Source organism: Pelodiscus sinensis, chromosome 6 (assembly GCF_049634645.1).
Source record: "Pelodiscus sinensis isolate JC-2024 chromosome 6, ASM4963464v1, whole genome shotgun sequence".
Taxonomy (NCBI): domain Eukaryota; kingdom Metazoa; phylum Chordata; order Testudines; family Trionychidae; genus Pelodiscus; species Pelodiscus sinensis.
Window position 1 is genome coordinate 71,844,226 of NC_134716.1, and position 27,905 is coordinate 71,872,130.

Below are 27,905 nucleotides of genomic sequence, written 5' to 3' on the forward strand. Positions count from 1 at the left end.
TGTTGCTCTCAGCTAAATATTTTAGTAATTTTTAAAATAGTTACTTTGTTTTTCCAACAATTTAAAATGATCCTTTTCCACTCCATCTGTCCCCTCTTCACTGTTCACAAAACAGGTCTCTATCTGAGGTTGCAAACAAAGTGTTGAGGGTAGTCTATAGTGTGTTGGTGGGCACACAACCAAGTATAGCATGAAGTTTGTTATAAAACAGCAGGTCTGGTGGCAACAACAGATTTATTGTTGCCCTCTCTTGCCTTCTGGTATCCTAGGGAAAGTTCCTTTGTTTTCAGGTGGCACTGTTGCCACACAGATGTCAGTATTTCTATGGCTGTTCAATAGCTGTGTGTGCACAGCCTTTTCTCTCCCATAGGCCACATAGATCCAGAATTTCTTGCCTGTTCTCAGCAGGAGTGCTGCTGTGGTTGTGACTGGTGCTGGTAGGTTTGATGCACACAGGGAGCTGGTGGGGGCAGTTAGGAAAAGGAATTTTAAAAACACAGGAAGTTTCAAAAGGAGGGGTGAGTGGGTGATGCACAGCTTCTGGTCTTTGGTCACAAATTTCAACTCCATAGCCACAAGGTCACAAAGTGGCCACTGTTGAAAGAATTAGGGGCACTGTGGGACAGCTACTGGAGTGCAGTTAGTATTGACATAGGGAGTGCAGCATTTATACTCACACCATTTCACTCTGAAATAGATCAACTGTGGCTTTGCATCAGTTGGGAAGATGGTATCACTGCATCACTGTAATGATGTTCAAATGTTGATGTAGACAAATCCCATAACTAGGTGGATTCAAGTCAATTTACATTGACATAACTTTGTAATATAGGCCAGGCCCGAGTATACAAGTTCACTAAGTGATTGCTAAAAATCAGACTATGAAATGCATCTTAAAATCTTTGTCAGAAGTTTGCCAGAAATGTTTTTAACAGATGGTATAAAAAAAAATCCAGAGATTTTAATATTTGAAATATCCCTCTTTCAGGCATCAATAAATTTACTAAGAAACTTCGCAGTCCATATGCGATTGATAACAATGAGGTACTTGACTTCCTTTCCAGAGTTCCCTCAGATGTACAAGTGGTGTGTATATATTTTTTAAATTCTCATATAGTTGTTGGTTTAACATTAGATTATTAATTCTATGGCTTAGTTTTAAAATAAGAAAAATCATTTTGTTTTGACTTTGATTTTTAATTTTTATGGTCTAAAATATCAACAGGCTGGTGAGTCTTCTATACGTTTTTTTACTATTTTTTGCCACTGTTGTGGCTTGAGGGATCCTCAGGGCAATCAGTTAATAAAAAAAAAAACGTTTTGGGAAATGGTAGCATGTGATGGAGTTGCTGTTATCCAATCACCGGGGCTCTTGTAAATATCACCAGAGTAACATAGTGCTGGGGTTTGTTTAGGAAGTACTGCTGCCTTAGGCCATCAGCCCCGGAAGAGAGGAAATGGGAGAGCACATAATGAAAGAAAATTCAATAGTGCAGAGTCAGGGGCAGGCTCTTTTGTGACAGCACTGTGAATCTGAGTTGTTGTTACCACCTATTTTTCTAAGGTGAGAATTTTTTGTTTTATTTACTATAGGTGATGAGGTCACCCTTTTAAGAAAGTTATGAAGCTTGTGCACTTATATTGTGGTGTGGGATCTTACATGAACTGTTAAGTGTTGCAGAATGATGCTTTTATAAATCTCTAAGTAGAGCAAGAGGCTAGGCTTTCAGCATTTTCAGATGCTGGATTAAATTCATACTCTGTGTGAATAGGAGTTGCACTATCATAATAGTGTCAGCTTTGCATTACTGAAGAATGTATTAAATAAAAGACTGCAGAGAATTTTTATTGATCTCTTTCAACTGGATACTCCTTTATTTTCAGTGTAATAATTTTTGAGGAAAACACAGACTTCACTAGTTTTCATCAATGCCCTTTTTATTTCCTGGTAAGATTTTTCTAATACTGATTTTGCTGCTTACTCCACATCTATCACTTGTATGGATCTGCAGCTGGGGTGCAAAAATCATAAGCTTGAGGCAGGATAGTAATTTGCCCAAAGAAGAAAAATAAAAGCCTCTTGTTTTTTGGTACTCTTTCTTTGCTGGTGAATGCTTACCTGACCAGTTTATTTCTGAACATTCTGTTTAAACAGGTGCAATATCAAGAACTAAAACAAGATCCCAGTCACAGCCCAAATAAGAGGAAGAGAAACAATCCTGGCTAGCCAACTTCATCTACTGAGGAGTCTAACATCTGCTGAGGCAAGATAAAAGAAAAAGCCCATGGCCTAGAAAGCATTACTTTACTTAAGCTTTTTATTTATTTGCTTTTTTAATCACAATGGAGAGAATTTGTAAATACTGTACAAAGGCATTTCACTGAAAATATAGTAATACTGTACAGACAAATTTGATGAAGCCTTCACATATGGGTTATGCTGTGTGGAAAGCCCGTGACTGAGGACATAACACAATAAAAGTACCTAATGTAAATTAAGTGGTAGATGCGTAATATCTTTTGATGGTAGAAGACACGTAAAACTATTAAAATTCAAGTCATGCTGATTAAATTTGCCAAAAATATAAATTAGATTTGAAAATGTAAGTGCAGTTTTATTTGAACATTAATATTTTTAACCAACATATTTCCATTACAATTTTTTGTTTTATACCGTTCAATGAAAACAAGAGTATAATGGAACTTACTACGTTTAGACCCTCTTAACTTCTGGTTCAGTGTATTCAGACTGACTCAGGATGCCTATAAACTGATGAGAAATGCACCAAGTGCAAATCTCTTATTGGAGCTCCATTAATTGAAGAGATTCCTGCCTTTATCATTCCATTATGAGACTTTAAAATACATATATAAAAATACTGCCAGATTTGTAACTGACTGCATATCTTACTTTTTATACGTACCACTAATATTAATTTGTACTAACTAGTTTAGTGAAGGAAGTACATAGTTCAGTTGTAAAGAAGATTCTGCCAAACAAAATCAATATTGCTTCAGGTATTCGACTATGAACATCATTTGTGCACATACAGTTGTTTAATGTTAAACTGACAATGTTTTTCCTTTCTAATTAATTACAAGGACATATTAAAATACTTGATTGCATACTATCTTACCTGTTACTAATGACATGCAGAGTAGAAGAAAAATTCAGTGTGATAAAAGTGATGCCAGTTCTATTTCTTTTTTTAATAGAGACCTACCATAACGCATGAAAGTCTATTTTGTAAATTAAATGACACACACAATTTACATTTCAAATGTTTTAACAGCTATTGTATAAATAATACCTAGGGATATATTCTCATCTCTCTGCATGGAGAATTCTATACCTAAAGTTACTCCCCACCTAGGTGTGTAATACACAATAACTGGAACCCTAATTGTTAGATCAATTATCAAAATTCCCTGTAATATTACTGGGAGTATTGACTGAGTAGGAACTGCAAGACTGTAACCACAAGAGAAATTATCTGTGCCATATGTTGTAGAGCAGCTGGCTTATGTTGTGATTGCAAAGAAAGTTGTATTGCACTACTATTGCAGTTAAAGTGTGTGCAGGGAAATGCGTATATATGTGCCTAAATAATTAACTGCATTGCTCATGAGAACTAATTTGGAAACTTAGTTTTGTTGTAAAGATATGTTGCTAATTTCAGTGTTTCCTATAATAGTTATTTTGATCTTTTCTGTTTGTATAACATGCCTGAAAAAATGCCACTCCTATTACCATTCTATGAAAAGGCTTTGACCTAAATGTGCTTCAGTTAGATCATTGTTATAGGAATCTATTTAAAATGCACCTATACCCATCCTTTCACTGTTGGTTGCTGAAGAACAATACACAATTAATGAAAAACTCCTCCATACTTAAACATTCTTATTGATGGGACTTTTGTTTGAAATAGCTTTCAATTTGATAAACTGTAAAAAAATTTTTGTCCCCTTATCCATTTGTGTGGACTTTCTCTGTTGTACTGAAAGCCTTGTAGTCGGTATCATCAGATGTTGTGCAATTTCCTATTCTGCATTTCTAATATTTAGTTCTGTGGTAACGTCTACCTTATGAACATTTACAGTATTGTCCAGCTACACTGGAAAGTGGTTTGAGCTGCTAATTTCATTCATGTGTGAGGTACTCTGAGCCATTTAAGAAAGTGTGAGTAATTCCATAAGCAGATAGGGAAGGGGCTTCCATCAATGTCCCCTCTTTGCTATTCTTCTGCCCCCTTCAAATGTGGATTAAATGGAGTGTGTGTGTGTGTGTGTGTGTGTGTGTGTGTGTGTGTGTGTGTGTGTGTGAGAAACTATGGAGGACCTCTATGGCTTCTGCTCCTTGGAACAAATAGCTTTTTAAACTCCTTCACCAACCCATTGATTTATGCAGTATGCACAGTGGACAGCTGCGCCACATTTACATAGGCTAGGACAGTGGTCCCCAATGTGGTGCCCATCGGCACCATGGCGCCTGCTGAGTGAGCAGGGCTGGTACAAGCCATTCTTGTGCCCCGGGCATGCGGCGCATGCGCAGCCCCACCCCCGGGGGGGGGGGGGCGGCAACCCCAAAAGGTTGGGGACCACTGGGCTAGGATGTCATCCTTTAAGTTCTGTTTCATGTTTACTGCCAAAGCCTCCAACCCTGCTGTGGGGAAGATTACCCCCTTACCCCGCACACTTTACATTAGCCTATATTTTCAGAATGCACTCAGGGCACTGTAATAATTGCTTCTCCCTCCCACCTCATCAGATTGGCTATTTCTCCACTTCTAAGGGAAGGTGCTGCTCGACTGACATGGACCTATCGGGTCTGAGAATCCTCCCTATCCCCTGGGCAGCAGCAGGTGAGGACAAATGGGTCAGCCTCCATCAGCTGACCTGCTCTGTAGCAAAAAGTCACTCTTGAGCTTGCTTGCCCTTAAAATGCGTGCACCTTTTCCTATCTAAACAGCCTCCACTGCTTAATGTACGACAAGATCATTAAACAAAAACATGCTGTCAAGTATGTTAGAGATTTGGCAGCATTTTTGTTTGGTGACCTGTACTCTTGTTTTCTCATTAATTTTATATGCTGGAAGAAGCATGGACTAGAGCTGAATGAAAACTGCAGTACATTTTTCCAGATTAAAATGAAAAGTAGAGAATTACCACTTAATATTTTAATGCTTCAGTCCATCACATGGTGCAAACAAAATGTACATAAGCAACACTGATTAAAGTGCTTCAAGTCCATGCTTTACCACGATAACTTTTTTAAAGCAAGTGCTTCACCAAGATTTTTTGCTGACTTGCCAGTTTTGCTCTCAGAGGCTATGTTTACACTACAGCATTTTTTTTGAGAAACAGACTTTTTTCCAAAAAAAAGTCTTGTGTGCACTAAAATCGTATACTGTTGACAAAAAAATTGAAACAGGGGTTTTTTTCCAACATTGGTAAACCTCTTTCTATAAGGAAGAAGCCTTTTTCTGAAAGAGCTCTTTCAGAAAAAGGTGTGTGTAGACAAGGAAGATGGAATTCTTTCGAAAGAAGAGGAAAAAGCACAGGTGCCTTGGTGGTCACTCCATCCATAGTAATCACAGCTTAAATGCACTAAGCATCCATTCAGTGTGGATGCTAATCTTTTGAACAAGCAGATTGCTTTTTTGATGCATTTTTGCTATGTGGATGCTTTCTTTTGGAAGATGTTTTTTCAGAAAATCTCTTCCAGAAAAGCTTCTTCCGAAAGAAGCCTTGCAGTCTAGACGTAGCCAAAGTTGTCCATGGTGCTTTGTGCAGGATGCCTTTTGGAGAATAGTTTTGACTTGCACCTCTGATTAATTCTAGATATCTAATTTCTACAGCTGTTAAGAATTTCACATGTCATTTCTGATAAATGACTTTTGTACAGTAACATTTTACCAAAAAATTAACTTTTATAAATTCTCCATTCACATTACCAAAAACTTCTCACCAGGTTTGGTCTAAAAGTTCTCATTTCTGCCAAAAAGAAGGAAAAATATAGTTTCATCACTCATTTAGTGCTTTTTTCCAGAAAGGGATGTTGCATTAGGTCAAAGGGTGAAATATAGTCTAGCATCGCATGTGGCCAGGAAATTAGCAGTCAGGAGGACTTTATTCTTAGCTCCGCTAGCGACTCAGATTGACAGTAGCTTAAGTTTCTCACTACTGTGAGAACTGCTAACAAAAGTGCTAACCTGTATGTACTATAACATTCTGAATAAGAAATGTGTACATTCTACAATAAATAATAGTTAAAATATTAGTGCAACTAAGAAGGTTGCATGTTTATAACAATACTTTTATACAAGGGTATTTATTAGGCAGTAAGATGATGTGTTATACTTTCAGGAGGAAGAGGAAAGGGATTAAAACTACCAATGGGTATTCACTATAAAGATAACAGAAAATCACATTTCTTCTAGAATAGACAGCAAAAAATTGGGAAATGAGGTATCTACTCTCCCGCCCATAAGAAAACCATCACAACCCTACTTTACCCTGTTTAATCACTTAACTAATCCATATAAAACTTTAGAGTTTAGTCTCAAGAATATGTTCACTGACTCTAAACAGGTTATACCATCTTTCTATTTCTCCTTGCCAATGTGCCAGTCTTGGTGAGGTGATTTCCAGACTGCTTTGCAAGAAATAGCTGATTGACACAGAGGCCACTTCCTTTTCAAAATGGTGATTGTTAGGTTCTAGGAAGAGGCATTCCCCCCCACCCCATTCTTCTACCACAGATTAACTCTGTAGAAGGATGGTGTCAGATCAGAGAAGGCTGTGGGAAGCAGGACTGCACTAACAAACAGGCATCAGGGCAATAGAAATATCTTGAACAATTTAATATAAAACTTCATCTTAAGAGAGCTAAAGCACAAAGGCAACCAATCTTCATATGCTTTAGTAGGGAGCTTTGATTGCTCATGGAAAGAGCTGAGAGATATTTAGGTCATTAACAGGATTGATGAAAACATATCTTTACAAGAGCACTTACAGAACCAGGTAGAAGATGTCCAAGGCTAAGAGCATGATGATAGGGAAATAGAGAGATGTAGAAACTAGATAATGAAGACCCTTAAAGGGAAAAAAAAAGAACCATGTAATACTGTTGCTGGTAGAACTAAGGGATTTGAAAAGAATCTGGACAAGATCAGAGCATCAGGCAAGGTAGATTATTTTTGCAACACAGAGCACTATAAATGCAATACCTATACCTTAAATTATAGCAATAAATCCAGTGAATTTAAATTTTACTTATAAATGAAGATTTCGGCTCAATAAAATATTCATTTAAAAACTGACAAGCACATCTCATGATTTCATGAACTGTTATTGTATTAATAGATTCTTACTGCTCTGAGATTAGCTTACATCTGGATATTATTGAGTCATAGTTCTACAGAATTGTTTTCTCATGTCAGAATTTATCACCTAAAGAATAGTCATATTTTTAATAAAATTGGGACTTTTTTCTAAAAATATTTAAACTGAGCCGTAGTAAGATGGCGATATAACATTTATCTTGGAAGTAAAGTTTAACAACACAAATCCAATTATGTCAAGTTTTTTTTAATATTTGTCAGATTATTCAAGTAGAAAATCCTAAATAGTTTAGCCTCTAGTGGTCTAGCAATAAGCAAACAATGTTACTTTTAACACAAAAGATCACTAGAGAGCCAAGTCAAAACTGATGTTTCTCAGTCAAATTCCAAAGAAGTTAGACCAGGTAATTCACAGAAAAAGACTTCACATTATTAGCTTATTATATTTCAAGCTGTTTAAAGAGCATTCAAGAATAACATTTACTTTGGCCATCAAATAAGCTGACATTCAATGCTATAGCTAAGGCAATAGTACAATTGTATCACTAGTGAATAGATTTTCATAATGTTATAAACTTTGCTCTTAAAATACTTTTAGATTAAAAGTTGATAAGCTTTTTGGGGCAAAAAAACACACTGAAAACAAATAGGCAAATATTAATTCCAATGCATGTAACTTTGTGATTGAATTTAGGTACAATGCTGTGCATTGACCAATGGCAAAGAAAGGACAACCAGCTGGAAGTTCTTATTAAATAAATGGGAACCTTGAATATCAGCATGATTCAGTTTCCTTGCTGTATTAATTTAGAAAAATTACCTGAAACTATTATACCATATGATTCAAGTAACAGATTGTTTTGGACACTGCAGGAACACAGACAATATGTCATCATTTTGGTTTAACTAGGTTGCAATTTCATTAAACACATGTGGGAAGCTATCTGGCAATAACTTGTTAGGTTCAGGTGATTTTGTTTTCTGCAATCTATAACACCAGGGGGAAGCTAGTCTTAGCCCATTTTTCCACACATTTAACTTGATCTCAAATACTCCTTCTGGAATCCCACTGCCTTCCCCCCTCCCCCAAGATGCTTAAAAAAATACAAGGGAATGGATCTTTGCTATACACAAATTAGGAGATTCAATCCCAGTTCCTACACTCTCTTCAAAGATGCATTCTCTAAATTTTGCTTCCAATTGTAGTTTGTCATGGAACCAGACTCCTTAGTGAATGATGACTGGGATTGAGCACCTGCCAAGGTGCACCATGATCTTTACAACCTAACTTAATAGGGATGAGCAGCTGAGAGGAAATCAAAAAAGTCCACTAAGACCAGGCCGATTGTCAGCAAGGGAAACGTTCCTTCTGATCCTCAACCCCCCAAAACAAAATGCTTTCCTCTGTCCAGGGTGCCGATTAACACATTGGGTGTACAGGAGCCAATAGGTTTCCACTGCTTTCTTCAATCTGCCTCATCAACTAGGAAATTCCCCTGCCCCAGCTAACATCCTGGTCCTCAAGCCCAAGAAGAAGATGGACTTCCTTAAAGAAATCTCAGGGCCTTCTTTCCCCTTCTATCCCACTATGCAAATAGGTCAGCAGAAATCATTTAAGAATTGTTAGAGTGTGTGTGTGTGTGTGTATATGTGTGTGTGTGTGTGTGTGTATATATATATATATATGAATATATGAACAAGATCTGCTGCACCTATGAGAAACTGATCACTTATCCCTTGGTATTAAGATTCTTAAATAAATCTTAAATAATTAACCGTTTTCATTGATCCACAGTCAAATGTGGGGATATTCAAAATTGTGGATGTTGTTTAGATTTTAATCCAACCAGAGAGAAATCAAAGAGAGGAAAAAAGTCATAGACACACAACTTGACTATTATACCAGCAGCCTGGCTGGAAAACGGGTTTAAATCTCAGACACAGATACTCAAGAGTTTTGGTGTCTCTTAATCCTTAAGGGTACATCTAGACTACATCTTTTTTTTTTTGGAAAAAGCTATGCAAAATGTGCTTCAATTTTTATCGGAAGAGGCTTTTCTGACATTTGGCCCGTCTAGACTGGGCCAAATTTCGGACGAGCCCCCTTATTCCTTGTGGAACAAGGAATACAGGGACTTCCAAAATAGCATGTTTGCTCTTCTGCAAAAAAAAAAGCGGAAGAGCAAATGCGTTCCCTGGACATGGTAGCCCGGAAAAAACTGTGTATTCTAGACATACCCTAAATCACAGACCCACGTCACAATCTAGCACACTTGAAAGTAACCAGGATTATAAGAGAAGGGCATTGCAAATGAGGCTTTAGGTGCACTGATAGATCTGTGTGTGGAGGCTTGCACAGTATCTGCCCAAGCTGCTCTCGGTTCAACCTGGTGTATTATATCTTGTTTTTCATTAGCACTAAATTAAATGACCAATTTAAAAAGCAAACAACAGAACTGTCAGGTTTACCTTTGAATTTCCTAGGTTTTGCCTATATCTCGGCTGTGAAAGTTAAGCTTTTCTTTGCAGTTAACATATGGTTGATAAAATATCAGTATAACAACACAGACCCTGTTGAGCAGCTCTAGTAATGTATGTCATTTCAATTCTAGTTCACAAACCCCTATATAGAAAACATCCAGCACACTCATTTAACAGCAACCTTTTATCCTACATTTTAAATCCTTATAACAACAAAAAAACAGCTATTTATCTAGTGTCTAAACTTGGTATGTACAGAAGTACTAAATGCAAAAGTTGCTGGTTTATGCTTACCCCATCTCAGATGTTAAACCATATGTACAAATGAACTCTAGGAAACCAAATGTTGTTTGTTTTTCAAACACTGACTTCACAATCTCAAATCCACAAACATTCTCATACAGTCTTAATGAAATCTATTTAGCATGTATCATTTATCAAAAGTAAACAGACCTAAGGCCAAACATTTTCAAAAGCGCCGAAGTTCCATTGGCTGTCAATGACACTTAGGCACCAAAGTTTCATAGGAACTTCTGATAACTGGTCTTGACTTGCAAATGTGTCAACCTCTGAAGCCAAACCCCTTACCTTTTAACTTCAGCTACAGCATCATCTGCAGAGCCTGCCACCACAGACAGACAATAAATGGTTAGTTTAGAAAGCTAAACTAGATAAAACTCTCACTTAGGACAAAGTGACCTTATAATTAAATCACAAATACGTATAAGCCACAAGAGAATGGACCAGAATAAGCACTGCTATGCCAGAGTAAATATGAAGACATAACAGGGCTAAGGAAGGTGACGGTGCCAGCGGCTCAGATGAGGTACCTTTACTTCTGCATGGAATTTTATAGAACTTAAAGGGGTTCAAATCAGCATAGAGGCAAACAAACAGCAGATTTTATTGCAGCTACTATTTACAGTAATTTAGGCCAATTTTCCCCAAGGGCTATGGGAGTAGGTTGAAAATGGGAGTAGGTTGAAAATCTGGCAACAGAAGAGGTAGAGCCCCTGCTGACTGGAAACTCCATGCCCCACCTGAAGTGCCTACAGAAATTCAGGTAGTGGGACAGTGGCACTCATCTATTTGTAATCCCCAGGAAACAGAGGGGAATATGGGACCTAAGACTGTACATTCTCCAGGACATGGGCCATTTGTCTACACAGCTCCATGAAGCCCCATGTTTACCTACTGCATTATAAAAATGTGACATGTTTAGGAATTCAAAATCCTGGCTGGGATAACAGAGGCAGACAGAAGGCAAGTAAAGGGAATTTACTGAGAAACTAAAGATGTATATCACTTACGTATGCTATAGTTACAGAGTGGTTGATATGTCTGTCCCTGATGTTTGCTGGCAGTTAGGTGGTTTTAGCTCAGATTTTTTAGCTTTAGAAAAAAAAATCAGGAGATATTATAAAATGAAAAGTTTTCAAATTAGACAATACACCTGTGTAAAGTTTCTTTTGCTTAGTTCTTTTTCCTGTTTTCCATTGTGGAGGCATGAGAGAGCACCTTTTAACAGAACAGTAATTCAGCAATTTTACTGGTAGCTAGGACTCGCTATAGGCAAACTCGGTAAGACCATTTCAAAGCTGTCTCTTAAAACTGATGCTGCTGTCATACAATATGCATTTGAAAGCATTTTTCTGAATTTGACAAAAAAAAAAGACCCTTAATCTAATAACAGTAGTGAACTCCCTATAAATACATCAATGGTAGAGCCTTTGATAAGTGTACCCATCATTTAATCTTATCAGTTCCCTCCCTGCTTTCTTGTGTTGAGTTTGAAAAGACCCATCAGGGAACAAGTAATTCTTCATGTTCTATGAACACTCCTAAAATCATAAGGAGTTGATAGAGAAGATATGTTATCATCAAGCCACATGGTATCCATATGAAAAAGTTCAATCTTTAGCAGTTTGAGAGCCATTATAGATAGTGTGTCCCTCACACAGAGAAGGTCTGCTTTGAGAAGGCTTAAACTAATGAGTGGTTGACCATCTCAAACTGACAAATAATCACTCTGAGGAAAATTTCTTTGCGTACCCTAAATGTCCCCAAAATACCCATCTATATAATATAAGACCTCATTTAAAAAACAAAAACAACAATAGAGTTCTAGCAGCACATCTTTAATGTGAAGTAAAAATACGAAATTATTAATAAATGGGCAACTAGTGCACAGAGTATTAGAAAAAAAATAAAATTTGAAAACATTGTACTGTAATAGGATACATATATATATGATATAGATATTAAATAATGGTTTATTTTCTAAAAAGAGCTTCAAACCCAAATCATTACATCATACCAGCTCTATATTTATCTGTAATGACTTTTCAATAGAGTACCTCTTGATTCTTTGAAAAAGATGTAACAGAACAATAATTGTTGTCTTGTGGCAAAATATGGTCTGACTAAAACATGCCCTATTTGTAAATACAACAGCAATATTGGTTGAATTAAATGTACCAGCTGTTAAAAGAAAATTGTGAGATATTACCAACCTGAATATCTGTGGAAAATTAAGAAATGCATAAAAGAAGTTCAGTTATGAGAATTACTGTTCACTATTCTAACAAAACTTAAACAACAAATAGTCTCTAAGGTGCTGCAGGACTAACAAAAAAGTAGATGGTATCATGAGCTTTCGTGGGCACAACCCACTTCTCCAGATGAAACTAAAGAAACATTACTCTAACCTTTAGCTATTTACAAGGGACTGTGGTGACAGATTAAAATTTTGTGTGCATACTCACTCTGAGATTAACAATCTTGAGAGACTGAATATTCAAACATCCTTTTGTTTTTAATTCTTTGCAATTTCGGTGAATCAACTTTCAGAAGCCAATGCAGCAACAACCCATCTGAAAAACTGGTGGAGAGCTTGAATGGACAAATTTGAAAAGCAAGATCCCAGATTCAGTTTCTTAATGGTTTTTTGTTAGAACACTACATTAAGTGTTGCCATCTTTTCCTTCCTAATCAGTAATCTCTTCCACTGTAGTAGTCAACAACAGTAATTCCTACTAGCATCACTGAAAAAGGAAACAAGTATATTCCATTCTCCCCTTATTATTTATTATCAAGTTTAAACAGATAGGGACAAAAGGGTCTCAATCCTAGTGGATCGCTTATGTATTTTTGGAGTACAGGCAGTCCCCGGGTTACGTACAAGATAGGGACTGTAGGTTTGTTCTTAAATTGAATCTGTATGTAAGTCGGAACCGCCAGGGAGACACGGAGAAAGCCCCGGAGTACACGGGCCGCAGGACCGCGAGGTCCCGCAGTCCGTGTCCTCCGGGGCCCCGTTCATAACTGCGGATCCGACATAAGTCGGATCTGACATAAGTCGAGGACTGCCTGTAATTTAATCAGTCATTTAAACCACAGTTGCTTACAGGTACTCAATTATTTCAGTGTAGCATTACTAGAGTCTTGGAGCCTTAAAATTCCAAGACAAGGGAATTTTGCTTAGAGAGGTGTCATTTTGAGTTTTCAGAACAGCCTGCATATGCTAATAGTGGTGCTTAGTGATGAAACCATTTACAATAACTCACCTTGAACCACACTGGATTAAATGGGAGGAAAAAGCATTTGTGTATTAATGAGCTGCTAGGTTAAGATGATAAAATATAGTTAAGTTCTACACATTTAAAATTAAGCCAGTACTGAAAATATTGAAGACTATATAATCATTATAAATCAACAATTTATACACTTTTACTGTCCCTTTTGTTGAAAAAGACTATCACTCTTTATGCATGAAATATGTACCAGCATTGTTGAAATAAAGCAGGGTGAGTAAGGAGGCAATAAACTTAACACAACACACAGGGGGAAATAGTAGGGGAAAGGGAAATGTTTTGGTCAGTGACATGAAGGCAAACTTCTCACCTTACTAAAAGCACCATGTCATCTTTAACATCCATGCAAAGCAGGCTGGAATTTTTTAAGGCCTCATTTTAAAGACACACACCCTCCCCCCCATCATGATTCTACCTTAGCTGAAGAACTGGCACTTGTGTCAATGGTTTCAACAACTTGTGTAAATGTTTTATATCTGGTGGTTATGATCTCAATCCAAATTATGGACATTTTCTCAACATTTATTAAATAGGATTGACAATTACTCACACTAATATTTGTATTTAAGACTTAGCTGCAAATGCAGACATCAATATAATATTGCTCATAAGTATTTTTTATTTCTGCCATTAATACATCAGAAAGATACATAAACTACAAACTTCTTTTGTAGGACACACATATTTAAGCATCCTCAAATGATCTGAATCAAAGATATTTGGATTTAAGATTCAAGTTAGCCTATTTATTGGGCTTGTTTTCAAAAATGATAAAATATTAAGAAAAAATATTACAGTACTGTATAATCCCAACTTAAATACTATTGACATTATGTTCCTGTACATTCAATAACATCAAGCTAAAGAGAAAGTTTAAAAGCAGTGGTAACCAACCACTAGATCGGGATCTACTATTAGATCTTGGATCCTCTGACAGATGATCCTGGCTGGTTTGGCCAAGAGGCTATCAACTGCCCACACTTTGGCTGCTCCTCCCCCTACTGCTGTACACCTCCTGCCCTTTGCCTTGGAGCTGCCTCCCCCCACCCCGAGGAGCCTCCTGCTTGCTGTGCAGGAAGAGAGAAGAGGGGTTCTGATGTCAGGGTGCTCCTTCTCCCACCTTGTGGGCAGAGAGGGGGTACAACAGAACTTGGGAGGGAGTTTGCTGACTGGTTTTGGGAGTGGGCCAGGGCCAGGGTAGGGGTGAGCCTGCCTTAGCCCCACTGCACCATCACCCAGGAGCCACCTGAGATATGCAGAGCCCAGTTGGAGCTCACATTCTGAAACCCTACCCCAGTCATGAACCCCCTCCTGCATCCGAACACCCTTCCCAAGCCTGCATCTAGAACTCCTCTGGCACCCCAACTGACTGACCCAAGCTTAGCTCATGGTCCCTCCTGAACTCCAAATCCCTAAATCCAAGACCAGACCCTGCACCCCAACCTGCAGAATGACATCATCACGCTCTAATGCTCTCTGGCCACGAAAGCCACCAGGGAGAGGGGGGTTGGCAAGCATAGCAAGCACGGGGCACAGCCTGCTAGTATTACTTACAACCCATGATAGGTTTGCACAGCACTTTATAAAACAAGCAATTAACTGGTATTAAATATTTAACTTATTGATTGGTAGCCTGAGAATGACAGCCTGCTGAACCAGAGGGAGAAGACTGCAAAAAGTAGGTGGTTTCTCCTAATTCTCAAATAAGAAGCAGCCAGACTGGCCAAGCTCTGGCTAGAGAGGCTACACTTCAATAAGGGAAAGTGTGTGTAGGTCACATCTCTAAGTGCCATGTATCTTTTCAACAAAATAAATTGGGCTTTGTTTTGAAGAAGCTGTTTCTGTCTCACTGAAGATGCATGCTGTCACAGGCTCCCAAAAGAGAGAGAACCCATGCAGGATCCAACCCCAGCTAAACCTGCTAAATTAGTTACACTTGATATTAAGGGGCTATAATCCAGAAACCAATCTGAGAGTGGGTGAATTGTGGAATTCCATCTCAGAAGAGGTAAAGACATGATTTGATACCCAAGGGAAATGCATTCAGGGACACCTAGTGACAGGATAGCAGGGCAGCCTACTAGGGTACCATAACAAAGGGTGCTTTTCCAGTGGACAAAGTAGGGTCTGCAAGAAAACTACTTCAAGAGGACATAGAGAATCTCCTCACTATTGGAGGGAGGGGAAAAAAATTACTTTTCATCAACTTAGTAGGTCTCCTTTTACTGTGAGGCTGTGTCTAGACTGGCATGATTTTTCCAGAAATGCTTTTAATGGAAAAGTTTTCCCGTTAAAAGCATTTTCAGAAAAGAGCGTCTAGATTGGCCCAGACGCTTTTCCGCAAAAGCACTTTTGGCAGAAAAGTGTCTGTGCCAATCTAGACGCACTTTTCCGCAAAAAAGCCCTGATTGCCATTTTCGCGATCGGGGCTTTTTTTCGGAAAACAAATCTGAGCTGTCTTCACTGGCAAAAGTTTTGCGCAAAAGGGACTTTTGCCTGAACGGGAGCAGCATAGTATTTCCACAAAAGCACTTATTTCTTACAGTAGGAAGTCAGTGCTTTTGCGGAAATTCAAGCGGCCAGTGTAGACAGCTGGCAAATTTTTCCGGAAAAGCGGCTGATTTTCCGGAAAAACTGGCCAGTTTAGACACAGCCTAATTGTAAATTCATGGGAAAAGCTTATGTGAATTAATTAGAAATAAAGTGTTAGTTAAGAATTAGATACACAGGAGACCCCCCCAACTTACGACCACCTGACTTACAACCCCCTGCATTTATGACCATTTTTTCCCCATGTAAGAGAGCTCCTAAAACCCCCAATTTACGTCTGCAGCTCACATTTATGACGGCGTCATCCACGTTTCATCACAAAACAGGAAACGTACAGACAGGAAATGCAACTGAGTGTATTTTGCTGTTCACCATGGGTCTGTCTACACTACTGTGTTATTTCGAAATATCATATTTTGAAATAGCTTATTTCGAAATAACGTGTCTACACACAAAATGCATTTCGAAATAGCGTGTCCACACTGAGTGGACTGTGAATCGCATTTAAGGCTGGCCAGAAACAGTTCCGGCAGGGCACCAGGTCAGGACTTACTGTGTGGGGCTGCTGCCTGAGACTATCTGAGGTCTGTGCTTAAAAGGACATCCCCCCCCCCCCCCCCCCCCCGGCCAGCCAGTTCTCAGGTTTCCCTGCTTGTTTGTCTACCTCGATGAGGGACAGCAAAGCATTTTATCTCTGCGTGCTCTGGTTACCCTCACTCAGGTGACCAGAGAACTCTGCAACATGTAGCCAGAGCTACCCCTGGGCACTCTGGTGCTTCTCTTGGACGCGTTGCTGCAAGACGGACTGCATTATTCCTTGTAGAATGAGGTTTACCAAATTCAAAATAAGCACTCCGCTATTTCAAATTTATTTTGAAATAGTGGTTTGGCTTTGTAGACGCTAAGAAAGTTATTTCGAAATAACTTTGCTGTGTAGACATACCCCATGTCTGAGAAAAGGAAAAGTGAGGCAGAGAGTGGAAAAATCAACAAAGAAGCTCAGGAAAGCCCTTACTTTAGAAATTAAACATGAAATTTTGAAGCTTCACAAATCAGCCATGGAAGTTTGTAAACTAGGTAATAAATTTGAATTTTCTGATTCAACTGTGAGTACGATTTTGAAGGACAAGACTAAATATCTACAGGAAGTGAAGAGTGCAAGCTCAATGCAAACAACACTGATTAGAAAACGTGATGGGCTCATTCCCGAGATGGAAAAAAATTTAATTTTGTGGATAAATGATCAGATGCAGTGCCTCCATATGCCTCTCAATCAAGTGACTATTTTGGCTAAGGCTAAAAGTCTTTTCAAGGCACTTAAGAATAAGCATGGTGAAACATCCAAGATGACTCTTACAATGCTAGCAAGGGTTGGTTTGACCACTTTAGGAAGAGAATTGATTGGCATAACATTCGAGTCCAGGAAGAAGCAGCCATTGCCAACACGGAAGCAGCAAAGGATTTTCCACAGATGTTAGCCAAAATCATCAAAGAGGAAGGCTATTGTTCTTTACAGATGTTCAATGTTGATGAAACAAGACTTTATTGGGAGAAAATGTCATTGAGGACTTACATCGTGAATGAAGAAAAGTCAATGCCTGAATTCAAAGCAGCTAAAGATCTACTGATTTTGTTGTTGGGAGCTAATGCTGCGGGGGACTGCAAATTGTAACTGATGCTTGTCTATCATGTTGAGACTCTTAAGGGTTTAGTGAATGACTTCCAGTCATTTGGAAATCAAACGCCAAAGCTTGGGTGACTGCATTTATTTTTGAAAATTGGTTCAGCTATAATTTTGTTTCTGAGGTCCAAAAACATTGTGCTGAAAATGACCTACCATTTAAAGCACTGCTCATTTTGGACAATACTCCAGGCCATCCCAGAATTCCTCAAGATGCAAATCTGAACATCAAGATTGTTTTCTTACCCCCTCACATGACTGCATAGCTTCAACCAATGGACCAGGGTGTCATCAGTTCATTCAAGGCTTATTATTTTGGAGGGACTTTTAAGAGGCTGGTAGAAGCAGTTGACAAAGAAGGTGGACCAACAATCAAAGAATTCTGGAAGTCTTTCAATGTTTTGGATGCCATGAAAGTCATTAAAGAAGCCTGGAATGCTGTCACCGAATCCAACCTCAGGGGAGTTTGGAAGAAACTGCCCTGAATTTGTTCAGGATTTTGAGGACTTTCAAGATCCTTTAGCAGAAGTCACTGGATCTGTGGTCAAGATGGCAAATTGACTGGCTCTCCAAGTCTCTCCTGAAGACGTGACTGAGTTGTTGGATTCTCATGCTCAGGAGCTCACCAATGAAGATCTTTTGGAAATCTAAGAACCACGGGTAATTGAAGAAGAGTTTACCGTTGAGACTCCCTCTCCCCCAGCATTTAGCATTCAAAGACTTTTGGAGGCATTCCAGGGTCTTGAGTCAGCGCTGAAAATTTTTGAGACAGATAATCGTAATTTCAAACCTAGTTCGAAGGTCATTTCAACAATTAAGAATGCCTACGCTTGCTACAGGGAGATTTTCTATGAGAAGAAGGCGTCTTCAGTCCAAACCTCATTCCTATTTTATCATTGAGAAAAGCCCGCCAGAAACTAACTTTATCTCAACCAAACTCCCTCAGTCTAGCCCTCCTCCTCTTGCAAGATGAGATTTTGACAATCCAGATGACCCAGATGCAGTCCCAGTCCCCTCCTTTATTGCTTTTCTCCAATAACCATCTCCCTCCCCAAGTGAAGATAATGAAGGTATTTTCTGTGCTTTATATTCAGACTGAATGTTTGTTTTAAGTTAATAAATGTTTGTAAAGGCATATATTATTGTTTTATTTACTTTCCTCCGCTTCCATAGGCATGATTCCAGGAATGGAATCACCATTTATAACACCTGTGGCCAACCCGAGGTTCATGAGCCGCATGTGGCTCTTCTTCCCGTGCCCCCCCCCCCCGCAGTGTGGTTTGCAAAGCTCTCCGTCCCCCCCCCCCCGTACCTCGAAAGCTGCCCCTGCACCCACCAAAATGGCCCTCTCCTCCTGGCTCTCTGTGCTGACCTGGGCAGTGGAGCCGTCCGGCGCGGCCATGAAAGCTGCAGAAATAAAGATGGCAGCAGGAGCCTGCTGTGGCCAAAAAGCCTTAAAATACATTTAAATGCAGTTTCTTATAGGGGCAGAGCCTTTTTTTAAGAGCGTTTTTTTTCCTCGACCAAACGTGACTGGGGGCTGCTTTTAAAGGGGCAGTCTTTTTTTTCCCCTCAACAACTTTGTCCTGGCTTTTCGCGCTGCTATCTTGTGTCTCTGCCCAGAATGGGTTGGCCACCCCTGATTTATAACATTGTGCCTATGGGAAAGAAAGGTTCTAGGCAGTGCTGGGCCTATAGGCAGCTAAGGACAGGCTGCCATAACTCTGACAGGGCCACCAGGGCTGTCTAAATTATGCAAGGTGCAGGTGGTGCAAAGATGGCTTGAATTCCTACTGTCTTACAGGCACAGTTCAGATTCTCACATCCCATGTTTTGCTTTGCATGAGAGCACTGATCATGGTAGTTCTACCGATATGCTATATAGATGCACCTGAAATACATTTAATATATAAACAGAACTTAGAATTGGTAGTTGTACTATTCTCTGTCACCCTGACAAAATGACGAAATAACATGTAGCTATGGGAAATATATGTTTAAGGAAGCAAGTAAGAAATTCTTTCAACAGCTCAAGGGAAAGTCACGAAGTGTCTCATCTTCATATCTAAGATTTTTTCATTCTGAAATCTGAACCAACCACTTATAAGATGTCGCTATGGCTTTCTGACCTGAACATTTAATTGAATCTCACATTCATTATTTTTATAAATCTAATAAAATACCATAAATTAAAGACATATTTTGCATTCTTTGCAAGGTGTGTACATAAGAACCCTCTCACTATGCCTGTTTACCACAGCATTCACTGAAATTACAATTACTATCACATTTCACTTACTTTACATTAATATAACATAATTGTATCAGAGAGTAGAAAAGTTAAACTGCTTAAAGCAAACAAATCTAACCCAAGACAACTCTCTATCCTCACTAGAACAGTTTGCTCTCTATATATGCCTAATACAAGTAATCAGTCATAAATAACTATTGAACATTTGTAATAAATATCTGGTTCCAAGTCCAGACTAGCCGGAGCATCATCATTGGCTTTATTGCTGAGATCACATCTCCATTGCATGAAGACTAAATTGAAGTTTTAATGTACCTCAACCAGCTATGTCAATGTAACTTATTCCCTCTAGTCAAGCGATACCAATTCCAAAAACTGCTATTACCGTGTCTTTTAGTTTCTTTAACACTATTCATTGCTGTTAGAAAAGAACTGAAAACTGAAACAAAACTAATGAGTCCATTCCTTCTAAAATTAAGATTTTAGATTATTCTTAATCTTTTAATTAATTATAATTTGTTCTACCATTTCAGTAAGCATCCTTTCTATGTATTTTCCATTACTGGCAAATTCTCTCCTCACATTCCTACCTGAATTGAGTTGGGCACTGGATATGTGCAGAGCAGTCAGTGGGGGGTGGGAGGGAGTGTATTTTGGCAGATCCTCTATTGCCATCTCATTCTCAGCTCCCCCTTGCTCCACAAATTCTGTCCCCATTCATCTCTTCATCTTATGAACTAGAATCAACTCAGTTCTCTCACATGAATAGCCCTCTGTACATTTGGAAGAGGGGGCAGGATTTATCCCTTCTATGTAATTAATTACTAAGCACAGCCAACATAATACTGTATAAGCACACAATCCTAAATTAGGCTAGAGGATTAGTTTATCAATTTAGAGGATTTATCTTGTATAATATTCATATATTCTTAGTACTGAGAACAAAATCCTAATATTAATGGGGCTACAATTTTTAAGGAGGCTGATGCTTCAACCTCAAATAAACTATATGGAATTGAACTTAAAACTGCCACATCCTGAGAGGATGAGTTCCCTGGCTACTAAAGTGTCAGTTCTGCACAAATACCATCCCCATTCCTCACAGCATTTTATGCTTTAGCCATCCTTGCCAGTAATACAAACCTACATAAGGCTATTTCAAGCCATCTTAGTTTGGAGCAGTGTTTGTGTAATTTATGTTGGAGACAAAACTAGGCCTCAGCAGCCTTATGAATTTGGACACCATGAAGAAAGCATGGCTATTTTTAACCCTTCCCTAGTCAGATTTGCCAGGATCTGAGTCAAGCTGATCATTGGGAATGAGCATCATAATGCTACAGAAAAATATTAGAAAGTTTAATGTCTCATTTGCATGAACTTTGTCAAGGTATTTGACAACCAAGTCAATTTGGGAAGAATTGGTCAAGTGTTACAATAAATACACAAATTTTTAAAAGTAACTTCTTGGCTAATTTTAAATATATTTTAAAAATATGTATTTCCTAGGATAAGAAGATAGGAAAATGGATTGTGGTAATAGTTTTTCCATTTTTGTTTTATTTGACAAATATTCAGAAAGTCAGTCACATGAGACCAACATGTGTAGCTATACACCCTGGAAAAGAGTAAACAGCTTTAGTGTCTAAATCAGATAAATGTTAGGGGCAACATCCTTAGAAACCAGCAAGAATTCTGGTACGAGATTTCCTGTAATGGAAAATGTGCCAGCATAGGAAAACAGAAGGGTTGATAGGTGCAAGTGAACTCTCCTCTAGTGCAGTAAGCATAGGGATACAGTTCAGTTACAGTTCCCTTCAGTGGAACTATGGAAGTCTTGGCTCAGAACATTAATGTGCCAGAAGGGCAAGCAGTTTCCAGCAAATAGTACCTAGGCAGAATGAATCTTGCCCAGTGTCCACAATAAACTATCACAATTGAACCAATGGAACTGATATAAAAATTAGTCTCAGTTGTTAGAAAGATGAAAAGCAGGCAGCTGAGTTGCCACTGCCAAAGTTTCTAGTGTTGCCAGTAAGGGATATACTTGTTCTCCATAAGATTTTTTTAGATTCTCAGATATTTCCTGAATTAACTCTGGTAGTTTCTGGAAAGTCTGTAGCTCTCTAAGGTAATGATCTACTAACCAATCAGTAAGATAACTACTTTTCAATTTAAAGCCATTAATAGCTCCTAATGGAAGTGAACTTAAGTGGGCTACTTCTTTAAAAGGTAAAAGAGAGGGTGAAGTTAAGTTATAAACTGAACAGAAATTTAGCAACATCTTATTAAATAAAATTAACCAAAGTTCTCTTTGTTGGCTGTGGAAATCTTTTTCCACGCGTTCATGGAAATCCTTGACAGTCTCTTCTGGATGGACGATATCCAAAAGTTCTTGTTTTACTGATAGGGACTCCACATAATCCAGTGGCAATTTTCCATAAAAGTCCTTCTGCCGTAGAAGCAGTGGTCCTGCAAGAAAAAAAAATGAAATATTAATAGTAATTGCATTTTTAGAAGACAGCATCTGAGCAGTACAGGCAGTCCCCGAGTTACGCGGATCCGACTTATGTCGGATCCGCAGTTACGAACGGGGATTTTCTCGTCCCGGACGACGGGAGCGGCGGGACGCCCGGTCCCGCCGCCCGCGTCCTCCAGGGCGAGAAAAGCTGCTCTGCATCTCCCTGGTCTGCTGGGGTGGGGGGGAGGAGAGGAGCCAGATCAGTGCCGCGGTCCCGCCCGGGTCCTCCGCGGCTTTGCTCAGCGTCTCCCTGGTCTGCTGGGGAGGGGGGGGGGGGGACGCAGCTAGTGCGCCCCCCCGCCAGCAGACTAGGGAGACATGGAACAAAGCCCCGGGCCTGTGGTAGAGCAGGTGGGGCGCTGCCGGTTGGTCCCGCAGCACCGCTCCTTGGCGCTACTGGACCAACCCGGCAGCACTCCAGCTGCTCTGCCCCAGGAGTCCTGATTCAGCCGCTGCTGATCAGTTTCAGCAGCGGCTTAATCAGGACACCTGGGGCAGAGCAGCTGGGGTGCTGCTGGGTTGGTCCAGTAGTGCCGAGGAGCGGCGGCGCTACTGGACCAACCCAGCAGCACCCCAGCTGCTCTGCCCCAGGCATCCCCAAGTCAGCCGCTGCTGAAACTGACCAGTGGCTGACTACAGGAAGCCCCAGCCCCGGGCTTCCTGGAATCAGCCGCTGATCAGTTTCAGCAGCAGCTGACTTGGGGACGCCTGGGGTTCTTAAGTTGAATCTATATGTAAGTCGGAACTGGTGTCCAGATTCAGCCGCTGTTGAAACTGATCAGTTTCAGCAGCAGCTGAATCTGGACGCCAGTTCCGACTTACATACAGATTCAACTTAAGAACAAACCTACAGTCCCTATCTTGTACGTAACCCAGGGACTGCCTGTACTATTATTGGGGAGGGAGACCATGTAAGGGTTCTGTTTATAATCTCTTTCCTAGTCAAGATTGTTGGGATATGTAAGAATTATTAGGGGTCTGGAATGGCTATACATTAGTGGTAAGCAGTCCAGCCTGAGCAGGCATTGCCCTTTGAGCGTGTTTTTCCCCCCTTTGTCCTTGCAGCCTAGAAAAATAGTTGCACTGAACACTGTTACTTTGTTTTGTCTTCTCACTTTGTCACATTTTTTGTAATCTCTGTAACCTGCTGAATCAGAAAGTTTGTGGTGTAGAAAAGTGTTGAAATTCTCTAAACAGTAATGAGGGGTGGGCAGAATAATATTCATCACCTGCCTGTTAATATTCATTGTATAGGAGTTGACAGTATTAAATAAGGATTATGGGGAAGTAGTGATAGTCATGTGAATCTACATAGTAACATGGATAAAGGAGTGAAACATGCCTAATTATTGCCACTCGGAACATTGTGTTGGGGGTCTAAGGTAAGCGTGCATCGGCAATAAAGTGGTCCATTTATCCCATCCACTCCTAGGTAGCCTGTTTCTTCTCTAACAAAGGCATATTAGAAAGCAACTTCAAATCAAATGCCTAATTAGTTTCCTATAGAATTATAAAAGCTTTGGTTTACCATCTGAAATATTATATTGAAAAGCAAAATATTTAGAAAAGGAAAAAAATACATCTTGTTTTAAATTTAAGTGACAGTATTCATAAAAATAATATTGGATATCTGGAAGAAAGAAAGGAGACATGTACATGGTTTAATCCAGCTACAACTTTAAATGTCTGGGACTGCCCATCAGATAAAAGTATACAGTATGTGATCATTTCGGTATCTACCTGGGAGGTTCTGCCAGCCCACCTCCATCCCCTGGTCCCAGACAACGAACTGATGGGACATTATCATTCCCTCACCTTAAATGAGGGTTAAGAAGGGCTATAAAGGAATGGAGATTGGCTTACTGCTGTGTCAGGCATAAGTACCACAAACTCCACCCCGTTCAGTTCCATTAGCAAACACCTCCTTTATGTTGTTTACCAAACCATTTGTCTGATCACTGTATCATAGACTCATTGACTTTTAGGTCAGAAAGGATCATCACAATCATCTAATCTGTCCTCCTAGACACTGCAGAACTCAGAACCTCATCCACCCACTCCTACAATAGATCCCTAACTCTGGCTGAGTTACTGAAGTCCTCAAATCATGGTTTAAAAAACACCAAGTTATTAGTGTAACTTGCCTGTGAGCCATGATGCAAAGGAAGGTGACCGCCCTCCCACAACTGTATCTCATTGCTATGCACTGGACATCTGTCCCACACTTACATAATGAGGTAGGGCATCTTAGCCCAACTCTCTTCTCTACTCACCCTGAAAAATTCCAGTTCCTCAATTCACTGAGTGGAGGCTGAAGAAAACTCTACTTTGCCTGGGCCAATCTGGTAGTGAGGGAAATTTTTCTTTCCAGCTCCCCAAGAAAGGAGCAGCTAGTGCAATACCCACAGCAGGTCCCAATCAAACCTGATAGTTCGCCACTTCAATGGGTGGCAGAGTGGATACTGTTCCATGTGGTCCAGGGAAAAAGAAGCTTCTCACATTGGGTTTGCCCTTATCTCCTCAGTTTTTCTGGTCCCTGAGTCAGTGTTGAAATTCTGCCTTTCTTCCCCCAGACTTTAAATTGATATACTCCTTTTTCTGGTAAGCCAAACCATGCCTTTCCTATCTTCCCACCAACTCAAGGTGCAATTTAGTCAATTTCAGTAAGGATTTCTAGTGATCAGTTACTTGGTGTAACTGACAGGGCTTGACAAATTATGAAAAACCCTACTCGCCAGACAAAAAAGGGGAACAGTAATTACTAATAAGTTATTAATAAATATCACCCAAATTATTAATAAATATCTTAAACTTCTACCTTTCCCTCTGCTGCCGTGTCTCCTCCCCTTGCTTCATCAGCTCCTGCTGCCCCCCAACCCCTCACCCTCCTCTGCTGTCCTGACTCCTGCCCTTCTCATGTGCCCTCAGCCTTCCTGAGACCTGCCCCCCTCCACCAGCCCTTCTCTCCCCACTGTGCCCACTCCTCCAGTAGCCCCACTCTGATCATGTGAGCTACCCCTCTTCATCCCCTCTCCTAACACCTTCCTCTACACACCTACCCTGCATCTCTCCTCCGGTACAGGTGTCTGCCCTTCTGCCTCACCCCCAAAATTCCCTGGCACCTGCACCCTCCTAGTGCCTCCCCCTTCCCTCACTGCCCCTTTCCCTTTTGCCCTCTTTTCCCAATACCCACCCCCTCACCACCCTCTGCCCCCGTTTCCCTCATGCCCTTCCTCATGCCCACCCCTTCTTTCAAGCCTTCTCCCAGCACCTTCCCCTCCCTCCTCCAGTCCCCAATGCCTTTACTCTCTCCTCTCCCAGCATCACCCTGTCCCTGCTCCCACTGACACCTCCCCTCCTGCCCTTTTCTTCATTGTCTGCACTTGGCCCCCTGGCATTTGTCTCTCCTGCACCCCTGTTCCTTGGTGCCTTCCCCTTTCTTCTTTTCCTGACCTCCTCTCCTCCTATCCCCTCAGCACAAGCCCCTTCCCCATATTTTCCCCTCCCCCAACCCCTACCCACAGCACAGCACAGCACAAGCCCCTTCCGCTCCCCTCCCTGGCTTCTGCCTTTCACTTTGTGGGGTTGCCGGAGCCTTTTTGAATCCGGTGATCGCCAGCCGTGACGTCAGGACGCCACGTCATGCCAGCATCCTGGCGTCTGCTCGTGCCCCGCCTCCTTGTGCCGTAGCTGCATGCAGGCAGCCCAGCGCTGAGAATCACCACACTTCCCCCTTCCCGGCGGCGCTCTGCTCCTCCACCGGCCAGCGGATCGGATGGGGCCACGCTGCCCGTAGTGCGGGCTTCAGCCAGCCCATCACAACGGCCCACCAGGCCAGTCCGCCCCTGCACTCACCAGCTGGTAAAATCTACTTGCCACAGGCAAGTGTATTTGTCAAGCCCTGCTTATGGAAACTGGGCCCATATGCTGAATCTATTTGTTAGCATAATCCTGATTTTACTAGATGTTATTGTTGGGCTGGCTAAAGCACAAGCTGGTCAAGTAACTTGTCTGCAGTCATGCATCAAGTCAGATAGTAAGATGAGAATCCAGGTCCCTCTCAGCTACTAAATACTAAGGCCAGGTCTACACTACAGGGCAATGTTAATTAAGGAACAAAACTCCAGCTATGTGAGTCTTCCTTACACTTCTTGATGAAGTACTGGAGTCGACGGGAGCGTGATCAGTGGTTGATTTAGAGGGCCTATACTAGGGATGTTAAATATTGGTTAATTGAATAGTCAAGTCACCTCTTGAAATTTTATCCGTTAGTCAACTATTCTATAGCCCCCGGAGCGAGGCCGGAAGCCACTGTATCAGAGGCAGCAGCACAGGGTGCCAGTGGGGAGCTGGTCCATGAGGAGAGCCAGTTTAAAAACCAGCTCCTCTCATGAACCAGCTGCCTGTCACCCTGATCTGCTGCTTGTGAGAGAGATGGAGCAACGCAGAGTAGCAGCAATTCCTGTCGGGGCGGGAGGGAGAGAGGTCTGAGTTCCCAGACCCAGTGCAAGCCAGAACTGAGATGGGCTGCTTGCCTGCCCCATTCTTAGTACACTTGAAATGCAGAGTTGAAACGGGGGTAGGTCCCAGGTCCAGCGTGGGCCAGGGCTGAGACAGGGTGCCCACCCGCCCGGCTCCTAATACACTTTAAATGCAGGACTGCAGCAGGGGTAGGTCTTGAACCCATCGCAATCCAGGACTGAGACAGGCTGCTGGCGAGCCTGCTAAAAAAATTTACTGGCAGGGAGAAGGGGAGAATGAAATGCATGCTGTCTACACCATAAACCTATAAGCTTTTGCTTATCGGTCAATCGGCTATACTGTTACATCCCTAGTCTTTACTAGAATCACTAAATCTACACATGGGGGATTGATCCCTCCAGTGCTGATCTCCCGGTAAGTATAGACAAGATCTCAGTTACAATACCCGTTAGCAATCTCTGCAATACAGACATTAGGTAATATATTAAACTGTGTTCAATTTACTTTAAGTAGGCTAACATGTTAGCTCTTCAGACTATGTCAGATTCTTCCTTTTAATAATCCCTATAATTTATTACTTAGGTAGTCTGTTCAATTTGTAACATTTTACAAATGTATTGATCAAGAGTATGTTAAATGGCCAGACCAGAAATATGTTGAAAATACCACCTGTTATGCATTACGACTGCTTATTTAAGCTGTAAATTTCAGTTGCTATAAAATGGCAACATTTCTTTAACATAATGTCTCTCTATTAGCCTATCTTTTAAAAAAGAAATTGCAGTTTTAACTTCAACAGAAAATTATTCTACCACTAAATCTAACCACAGTAGCTAGAGTATTTTTATTTAGTTAATGCTGCTTTAAGGATACACTGTTCTAAAATATCTACAATAACCTTTTGGAGAAAAAACAGAATACCTTGTAAAAACCTGACTCAGAGCAAGAGAGAGCGAACAAAAACAAGAGAAAACAAGAGCAAGAGAGCAAAAAAATGAAAGTTAAT

General features: G+C 40.5%; 2 protein-coding genes across 5 annotated transcripts in view; one reads left to right on the forward strand and one right to left on the reverse strand.

Moving 5' to 3' along the window:
- The window catches only part of MCTP1 (multiple C2 and transmembrane domain containing 1), a 390,864-nt gene extending 386,894 nt beyond the window's left edge, over positions 1–3,970 (forward strand). For all 3 annotated transcript variants that reach the window (XM_075932144.1, XM_075932145.1, XM_014571314.3), the window contains 2 exons: positions 989–1,086; positions 2,156–3,970. In XM_075932144.1, coding sequence (XP_075788259.1) covers positions 989–1,086; positions 2,156–2,227 — 170 coding nt within the window. In that variant the 3' untranslated portion in view covers positions 2,228–3,970. The remainder of the gene's footprint in view (positions 1–988; positions 1,087–2,155) is intronic.
- A 307-nt stretch (positions 3,971–4,277) lies between these two features.
- The window catches only part of SLF1 (SMC5/6 complex localization factor 1), an 86,502-nt gene continuing 62,874 nt past the window's right edge, over positions 4,278–27,905 (reverse strand). For both annotated transcript variants that reach the window (XM_075932142.1, XM_075932143.1), the window contains exon 18: positions 4,278–22,368. In XM_075932142.1, the coding sequence (XP_075788257.1) occupies positions 21,866–22,368 (503 nt within the window). In that variant the 3' untranslated portion in view covers positions 4,278–21,865. The remainder of the gene's footprint in view (positions 22,369–27,905) is intronic.